Source organism: Microtus ochrogaster, chromosome 8 (assembly GCF_000317375.1).
Source record: "Microtus ochrogaster isolate Prairie Vole_2 chromosome 8, MicOch1.0, whole genome shotgun sequence".
Classification (NCBI taxonomy): Eukaryota; Metazoa; Chordata; class Mammalia; order Rodentia; family Cricetidae; genus Microtus; species Microtus ochrogaster.
The window spans coordinates 83,801,297-83,811,052 of NC_022015.1; the positions used below are offsets into that span (position 1 = coordinate 83,801,297).

At 47.6% G+C, this 9,756-nt stretch overlaps 1 protein-coding gene across 2 annotated transcripts in view; it reads left to right on the forward strand.

The window, feature by feature from the left end:
* The first annotated feature begins 703 nt into the window (after nt 1-703).
* The window catches only part of Plekhs1 (pleckstrin homology domain containing S1), a 17,999-nt gene continuing 8,946 nt past the window's right edge, over nt 704-9,756 (forward strand). The window contains exons 1-5 of one of the 2 annotated variants that reach the window (XM_013348137.1): nt 704-746; nt 1,393-1,527; nt 4,013-4,088; nt 5,013-5,129; nt 7,909-8,043. In XM_013348137.1, coding sequence (XP_013203591.1) covers nt 1,433-1,527; nt 4,013-4,088; nt 5,013-5,129; nt 7,909-8,043 — 423 coding nt within the window. In that variant the 5' untranslated portion in view covers nt 704-746; nt 1,393-1,432. Of the gene's footprint in view, nt 747-1,392; nt 1,528-4,012; nt 4,089-5,009; nt 5,130-7,908; nt 8,044-9,756 lie in introns of those variants that run through there. The other variant, XM_013348138.2, reaches the window with a different exon arrangement.

A 9,756-nucleotide genomic window follows, 5' to 3' on the forward strand; every position in this document is an offset into this window, starting at 1 on the left:
GCCTTGTCCCCACCAGCACGTGGTCCTGCCTTGATTGGCTGTGCCAGAGGGTGATTCACACATTACCTCACTGTCAAAATGAGAAAGGAAACAAACTTTGCTCACACCGAGGGACCCAGGGCCAAACTGCAAAAACCGAGTCAGGCAGGTGTGAGCTGAATGAAGCCACCTCTAGATGCCAGCTGCTGCTTGTTCTACAGTTGGTCTTTCGTTGGGGCTGGGTGGGGGAGCAGCTACTGTACATGTTCTTTTGAATGGCGGAATAATTTGGAGATAGATACTGTTTTCCAAGTGAAGCCATTCTTTTCTGAAATTTATGAGAGAACAAACTGAACCCTCTTCACTTTCTTTTATTAGGCAAACAATTTACATTTTATTATGGAAATGAAGTTCACAAGCAAGATTACTTCATTAAGTCGCCACCCCCTCAGCTTTTCTTCAAGGCAGTAAGTAATTGCTGTAGTTTAACCAGCCTCCCACCGGCCTCCCACCAGCCTCCCACGGGCCTCCCTCCCACGGGCCTCCCACGGGCCTCCCACGGGCCTCCCACCGGCCTCCCTCCGGCCTCAGGAGCAGTTGAGAAAAATCCCTGCTCATCTTCTGAGGTTTAGCTAAACAGCAGAACCTTCTCGTTTTCAGACCTCCTGGAAAAGGCGGCTTTTCATCCTGTCCCAGAACGGGGAAAGGGGCCTGAGCCTCTCCTATTACAAAGACCATCAACACCGAGGCTCCATCGAAATCGATGGGTGCGTATCCAAACCAGGAAAACTGAATAGCAACAATGTGCCCAAGTCAAACGCTAAACAAGCTGCCCAGAAACTTGAACCTGAATCTCTAACAAAAAGAAGCCAGGGCTTCAGACCTGCCATAGGTTTTGTGTCTCTAAAAAACCGACATAACAAACGGCGTAAGTAAAAGTGAAATAGCTGCTTCACACTGTATGTCATAGGCGGTAAATCTCTAATTCCTGATCCTTCGATTGAGGACTTTGTCTCACTTAATTTTTTGATGAGAAAGAGCTCCTTAAATTCAATTTCATAGAGCCAAAGTGGACTTTAAGAAATATTTAGATAAACTATTCTTTGTCTTTTCTTCAGAAATCACGTACCAGAAATGTTGGAAAATATAGTGATTTGTGGACTCAGGAATCCAACCCAAATGGAAACTTCTGAATTGAAATTCCAGCTGAGCAGAGTGTTTTCAATTACTGATGAAGCAGATCCAGAGTTATTTTCTAAAATAGAAAGAATTCAAATGAGATTTATGATGTGAACTAGACAGTCTTTAAAATGTGGGTCAATGAAACCGTCAGTTTCATTCCTAATTTAAAATAGGGATCTGTTTTTATCTTAAGTTGCTCTCTGTATCAGTCTGGTTCCTTTGTGTCTGTAGAAGCACCATCATAGACGTTGGTATAAATAGCCCGGAAAAGATGCAGTCTGTGCAGAAGATGTTCAAATGCCACCCGGATGAAGTGATGTCCATCAGAACCGCAAACAGGGACTACTTCCTCATTGGCCATGACAGGTGAGGGCATGATGAGAGCGTGTCTGCTGAGTGTGAAATTAAAGCATTATAAATCATTATAAATCTATAGATGATGAACAGGCTGAGGATGGAAACCAGGCTGCAAGTGCAAAGCAGCAGTCTTCAGTGTTCTAAAATGGTTTTGTGTGTGTGTGTGTGCACATTTGAGTGTGGCTGCGTATGTGAGTGTGTGTATACGTATGCATGTGTGTGGCTGCACATGTGTGCATACATATATGTATGGCTGTAGATGTAAGTATGTGTGCACATGTATGTGTATGACTGAACATCTGAGTGTGTGTGTACATGTGTTTGACTGCACATGTGATTGTATGTGTGCATATGTATGTGGCTGCAATCTGAGTATATGTGTATGTGCATATGTGTGTGGTTGCACATGTGTGTGCATATGTGTGGTTGCACATGAGAGTACGTGTTTACATGTATGTGGTTACACATGTAAGTGTGTGTATGTACCAGTGTGCATATTGTGTGTGGCTGCATATTTGAGTGTGTCCACATGTGCGTGGTTGCATATTTGAATGTATACATGTATGTGCATGTGTGTGGCTGTACATGTGAGGGTGTATACATGTGTTGATTGCACATGTGAGAGCGTGTGCACATGTGTAGTTACGCATGTTAGTGTGTGTATATGTGTGCATATGTCCATGGCTGCACATCTGAGTGTGTGCACATGTTTATGGTTGCATATTTGAGTGTTTACACATATGTGTGTGTGCACATGTGAGTGTGTGTGTGCGTGTGTGTGTGGACATGGAGGCCAGAGGACAACCTTGCCCGTCACTCCTCGGGAGCTGTCTACTTTGTTTTTTGGCACAGAGCCCCTCACTGGATTGAGTTAGGCTAGGCCAGAAAGCTGCCAGGATCCGCCTGTCTCTGCTCCACAGCTGGTGTTGCAGACACTCCACCGTGCCTGCCTTTTCTGTAGGGATTAAATTCAGATCCTCATGGTTGCGTGGCAAGTGCTAACTAAGCTTCCTCCTTGACTTTTAAAGTAGTTTTCAGAATCATTCTGCTAGCTGCCTGCGCATGTTATAACTGTGGTATAAACAACAGGTTTCTAACCTCACTGTTCCGAAGGCTGGGAGTCAGAATGAGGAGCAGATATGGCCTCTCCCGTGAAGCGCTGTGGACGGAAGGCTCTTTTCATCCCTCTCTCGCGGAACTGCTGCTGGTCCCTTGGCTACAGCAGCCAAACCCTAGCTTTTACATGGCGTTCCCCATGTGCACACATCTCTGGGTCAAACTTCTCCTTTTTTCCCTGCAGATAGCAAGCAGTCTCACTAGCATAGGAGGTATCTCTACAGTATGACCTCAACCTAACCAACTATTTCTGCAAGTAGTCCCTTTCTGCGCAAGGTAACAGCTGAGGGTTGGGAGCCGGAAAGACTTTGTGCATGAGGAGAGGGTCACAAAGCAAGCCGTGACAGTCGCTATCACTCATGCCTTCTGTGAAAACCTGTGAGCTACAGGGAGGGACTGCTCACCCTCAAGGCATCTGCGGCTTTTAAGAGCAGCTCCTGTGGAATCTCACGCCCGCTTATCTATTGGAGAGAGGTTAGAGAGGTTACAGCGCCGGAGGAGGCAAGGCTGAAGTCGAGCGTGAAGCCTTCGCGTTTCCAGTTGACCCAAAGCTGCAGTTTTCTTTTGAATTGCCACCCATGACAGCAGAAAAGAAGATGGGGGGATGTGTCGATCTGCGCAGACGCACTTGCCTCGTTCACTTTTCTGTCTGCTGTGATGGAACACTCACTCCTGGGGACAGGGTTTGCTTAGCTTACACATCCTGATTACAGACCATCATTGAGGGAGGTCAGAGGAGGAACTTAAGGCAGGGACCTGGAGGAGGAACCGATGCAGAGGCCCGGGAGTGTGGTGTACTGCTCACTGACTTGCTCGCTATGGCTTGCTTAGCCTACTTTCTTAGAGCACCCAGGCCCATCTGCCCAGGGGCGGCACAGCCCACAGTAGACCAGGCCCCACTACACTGATATTTAATCAAGAGAACACCCCCACAGACCTGCCTACAAGTCAACCTGATAGAGGAATTTCTTCAGTTGAGTTTTCCTCTTTCTAGATGACCTGTATTTATATCAAGCAGACAAAGAATGAACCAATACAACACTCTTCCTAAAAATGCATTTCCTGAGGGGGGGACGACCAGAGGATATGCAATTGGGGCTGACAGGCAGAACACCTGGGAAAGCAGAAGCCCTGTGCCCCATGTTCCTGCTGCTGTTTCTGAGTTTCCGTACTGGAGGAGTCATGAGGGTTAATTCAACTGTGCAGATGCAGAGACAGCGAGGGAACAGTGGGCCAGGCTACTGCCTGGGGAAAGAGTTCTGTTCTGTAGGCAGCTGATCCCAAAGCTGCTCCGAGTGCAAAGAGTCTGCTGGGTCCAGAACGCGTGTGGGAGAGGTTGCTACCAATCTCATCCGAAACTCTCTTCCTGCCCCCTCAGGGAGACGATCAAAGACTGGGTCTCCTTCATGTCACCGTATTGCCAGGGTGCGCACGCAGCTCATCAGAATACAGAGGTAACTCGACATCGCTAATGATGGCATTCAGGGCACCTGAGCACTGCCTTCTTTCCTTAGAAACAACAGCGGCCCTTTCTTTCCCCTTAGCAACTGGTGCTAATACAGAGAATAAATGAGCGAGGACACGCATGCCCTTGCTACTTTCACAATTAACAAAAGGAAAAATACTTTTGTGTTTTGTAAGAGAGCTAAATTATATTGTCATTGTTGCGGCAGGGGGAGTGAGAGTTAATGGCGGCAATTTTCATAGCAGCGTGCAGTATACTATTTTCACCATTGTGATTTTAGTACATAGCCAGCTTCCCTTTGAATGGCTAAGTCTAAGGAGGCGTCTCAAGCATTGTTTCCACCTGCCCGCATTTTAATATAATGTCTCTTGTGTCAGGTAAGCAACTGAAGGTTTTAATTGGCTTCATAAGGAGCTTTGTAAATTTCTCCCGGTCCTTTTTTAGAGCCTGCCACAGAAGGATCTTGGGTGTAACTACATTTATGGGTATATTTTCCATGTTGTTCCATGCTGACAGCATACGCCCAAGAGAAGGAGAGATCAAGGCATGTCTCCCAGTAGATTCAATGATGAGAGAAGAAACGACAGGACGTGAAGGGAAACACGATGGGGAGGAGAGGCTTGGGGGGGCACTCGGGGCACCTGTTAAAGTTAGGCTGGGTGTCTCTGGGGACTTGTCTTAGTGGTACGGCCATGGCTAGGCCAGGCTGGGTGTCCTTGGGGACTTGGGAGCAGGAGAAAGTGTCATTGATAAGGCTGATCCTTGTCTTTGTGTTATGACACTGGCCACTGGGCAGTGCAGACATCAAAGCCCTGGGGACCCTGGAGAAGGGACGCCCAGGTGGTAGTGGAGGGGATGACAGCAACACTAGGGCGATTGCACTCTAACTGCGAAACGACTTTTGTCTGAGCAGGAGAAGCCTCCGCTGGGTGACAGAAGACCAGTTTCCGACCCCAGTCCTTTCTTTGGTCTCTATAGTGCTCCAGAGAATGTCGGCCTCGCATTGCCAAGGGCCAGTCTTCCAGACATGGTAATCCAAACCTCCTCCTACTGTGTCAGAACGCTGCAGCCGGGAGCGGCCATTGCTGAATAGAACCACTGGCTAGCAGCAGGCATTGACCTCGCCCGTCTTTCTTCCTGGAGGAGACAGCTGAGGAGATAGGTCCCTCAGAGCAGTGTTTGCTATGTAAACACGAGGACCGGCTTTGACTCCCCAGAACTGGTGTGGTGGCACACCTCATAACTCTAGGAGGAGGAGGCAGGAGCAGGTGCATTCTTGGGGTTCTCTGACCTGTCAGCTCAGCCGGCTTGGTGAGTTCCAGGCCAGTGGGGAAAAACAAACAAACAAAAAGCATACACACACACACACACACACACACACACACACACACACACACACACACACACACAGAGAGAGAGAGAGAGAGAGAGAGAGAGAGAGAGAGAATGATTTCTGATCTTAATATTTATTCATACTTGCTCATTTCCCATTCTATAGGCTTTAACGATTGCCTAGCTGACTCTAAAGATTTTAGTTCTGTTTTGAAAATCTTGACAGATGGCAGTTCCTTCCCTAAGTGTGGCCAGCAACCTCCCCTCCTTCCACACACAGGGCACAAAGTGATCTCCTGTTGTGCTGTCCACACCCTCAGGGAAGGTGGAGTTCCCTTGGCTCACCCCAGGTCGAACTTCTCATTCTGGGTGTCAGATCCTCTTCACTCCGAATGCAATCTGTTTGAGGAAGTCAGAGAGCGTGCCTGCCCCCTGAAGGTCACAGAATTGTGTCTCTGGGTTTGTTGTGTGTCTAGATTTGGCTATTCTCAGTAAACAGGCTGGGCAGTTTATTTCCCTGAAATCTGTTATTTCATCCCTTAGAGACACCCCACTGGCTCCTTTCCCTCTGTGGGTACCATGCACAGGCAAGGCTTCTCATTTTATTTAGCTGGCAGCTCTCCAACATTTTAAAAGCTTTTCCGGCATATCAACAGCACCAGGCCAAACGCCTCACCTCAGCCATGAGGAAAACCAGTGGCCTGAATCAAGGCAGGCAGACCGACCTTGAACAAAACTCCCACTCGGAGGAACTCTTCCCCACAGAGGAGCCTTCTTGGCAGCTTTTTCCTTTTCCCATCATTTGTTCAGATCAAGTAATACTATTTTTTCAACCATCTCAAGTGAAAGACAACCACGTGTCTTGCTGGGATTTGTTATTGATGTTGTTGGTCCATCAGGAACCCTTCTCTCCCAACTCAGCCTAATCCCGCTCCCAAGTGCATCTTCAGCATCCATAACAGAACACTGCAGTACTCTAGGAGTTTCCAAACAGCAATAACAATTGGTTTCCCCAGCTCTGACAGTTGTGAGATTCAGGATCAAGAGAGGGATCTCATCTGATAGGGGCCTTCTTGCTGGCTCATCAGGTGACCGGCAGACAGGCAAGCAAGGCAGAGGACAACCAGGGTGAAGCAGCCTTCCTCATCTCAGACTTGGCACTCAGGAACATGCTATTATGACCTGACTATCCTTAAAACTCTACCATCACTGCTCTAAAAATGACATTTCAATTTCAATATGTGTTTCCAAGGGGAACATTCGTATCACAGCAAAGGGCTTTGAGATAGAGAAATGGACATGACTTAAGTATGTAGAGATGCTTGTGGGCTTCTCAGCGGGGCCAGTCCTGATAAACTCATAATAAATGGAAAGCTGCATGAGTTGAAAGTGCATCTACCACACCTGACTTTCTGAACATCACAGCTCAGCAACAAACATGCAGTGCAGGGTCTGCTGTTCCCCTGTGACTGCAGGGCTGTCCAGGAGCTGTGGCTACTGCTGCCACCAGACTTACAAAAAAGTTATCTTACCCTTATTGGTGGCCCACACAAAGACTATAGTTCAAAATCTGCAATACAGTTCCCACTGAATGTGTCTTGCATTTGTATTCTCTATGAGAGAAAAAAATCTGGAAGATGAACCATCCTGAATCATGGTATCCTTCCTATCTATCTATCTATCTACCTATCTATCTATCTATCTATCTATCTATCTATCTATCTATCTATCTATCTAACACACACACACACACACACACACACACACACACACACTTACCTTCCATGGAATTCCTAACAAACATTCGGGGCTTATGCAAGGCCTCACCACCCAGTCTTGTTCCTGGAGTAACCAGATTGCACTCATAACAATCCTTAGGCTACTCAGAGCAGCTGCCTTTGTGGGGTATCTGGTGTCTGTTAGGGGAGGGAAGGCAATAATTAGTTGCTCGTATCTACCTCACCTGGAAACCTATAATTCACACTGTCACAGAGCCAACACTAGCTAATTGCACTGCTATGGAAACAGAGGAGGCACAACACAGAAGAGGAACCCTGGAGGTTCAGTGACTCCCGGCTGATTGCCTCCTCAGAAGCTGCTGAGATGACAGGAATGAGATGGGGTGGAGGCACCATGACAAAGCTCCATGCCTTGTCACGCCTCTCACAGCAGAAAACTTCTTGTTCTGAGCTATAACTTCTCCACAGTTGAGAAAAATTCCAGACATGAGCTATGCTTAAACATTCACACCATTAGAGGTGACCCAGATTGAAGAGGCAAGTCCAGTGTGTGGGCTTCTGCATGTCGTACTGAAAGAGACTGCTACCTTGTCAACACAACTCATCTACTAAAGCTTTTCTAGAAAGAATTGGTTTAATTTTATTGAAAGAAAGGAGGGAAGGAGGGAAGGAAGGAAGGAAGGAAGGAAGGAAGGAAGGAAGGAACTCATTAATTCCTTTTGCATCTTTCTTTTTCAGCATTTAATACAAAATAGTCTCCAAGAACTCAGGCAAGATCATAATCATCATTATGAAGACCATTTATACTCAGAACCCCCTCAAGACACAGAAGAAGAGAATTACTATCAGACTCCCCGAAGCATCCTTTCAGAAGTGAGTGCCCCCACCCACTCATCATTCACCCATCTCTTCACCACATCTGCCGAGCCTCTGCCACACACTGCTGCTGGGACAATAGGCTGAGATCAGAAAGGCGCAGAGGTGAAGCTGGCAGAGACCAATGGCTTGCTCATGATGCTGGTACCAGCCTAGGAGCAAGACACACATACCTATAGGATGCCTGGTTGGTACCAGGGGTGGGAAGAAGAAGCTGGTTTCCAGGTCGAAGACCAGAGAAAGTTCTACAGAGGAGGTGACATTTGAGAACTCAGTAGATAACGTTTGGAATTTGGTAGTCTTTCTGTTTCCTGGACTGAAAGGAAAAGGGTAACAGTCACTGGGTAATCAGCTGTGAGTGTGTGTGGAACAGCCTATTAATAACCAGACGCCCTTCGGGGTGCTAGACACTGCACTGTGCCCAGCATGGTGGCTCCAGTGACGAGTGGGCCTCATGGTCTCCACAGTTCAGAGCCCACAGTCTCCATCACCAAAGATAGTGCCACACAAAGAGGCATGCAGTGGTCTAGGGTCATCAGACATAGGGCAGATTTTTCTCTTTCCACTTGAGTCAAAGCAGGCTTCAGGGACCCCTGGCATCTGCCATGTCTGATGAATTGCTCAGGTAGACAACACTGCAGAGTGTGTGAAGGAATGGCAGAGTAGAGAATTAACAACAAAAGAGAACCAACCAGCCTGTGACGGGAGAACCAGCCAGCCCGTGATGGGAGAACCAGCCAGCCCGTGATGGGAGAACCAGCCAGCCTGTGACGGGAGAACCAGCCAGCCCGTGATGGGAGAACCAGCCAGCCCGTGATGGGAGAACCAGCCAGCCTGTGACGGGAGAACCAGCCAGCCCGTGATGGGAGAACCAGCCAGCCTGTGATGGGAGAACCAGCCAGCCCATGACGGGTACTGGATTTCAAGCCAACTTCACTCTGTGAGAAGCATAGAGACAAAGAAAGCTTCTAAGCAGGGAAGTGACAAAACACGATTGACTTCCTGGAACATTGGCCAAGGAGTTATATGTATGTTAGCCACAGACAGAAAAGGTGGAATGAGGTGGTAGACAAAATTAGGGGAGCAAAATAGCATCATCTCCAAAACTGGGGGGTTTCTACCAGATGACGACATTATAATTTGAAGATGCATTCTGAGGTCAAGTTGGTTACAGAAATGCTAAGTCACAAAGTGGTTTGAACAAGCTGTCCATCACAGTGAAGTTCTCAGAGCCCCTGGTACATAGTTCTGCATTATAAGCAGCCAAGTGCATAGCACAAGGCATGGCCCATGATTTCTTAAGCATAGAACATTTTCTTTCACCAAGAATACTTCTGCATTAGTGTTCTCTAGGGCAACCAACCAATCAGGTGTGTAGAAAGGAAGGCTGTAGACCCCTGTGAGATATGGTGTCTGGGGAAGGAGATGAAGCTGTACAACAGCTGGCAGGCAGGCTGAGGTGATTCAGGAATGTGGGGAAAAAACAGGACTTCACCGGGCAGGAGAAGAGAAAAGCATGCCTGGCGAAGAAGACCACACGAGCGTGAGGTCTGGAAGACAGCCTTTGGTGAGGAGACGGGAAGGCGATGCTCCACTTAGAAGTCAGTGATGGACTGGAGAGGAAGAATCGTGGATATGAAGAGAAGTCAGTGGTGAACTAGAGAGGAAGGATCGTGGATATGAAGAGAAGTCAGTGGATATGAACTAGAG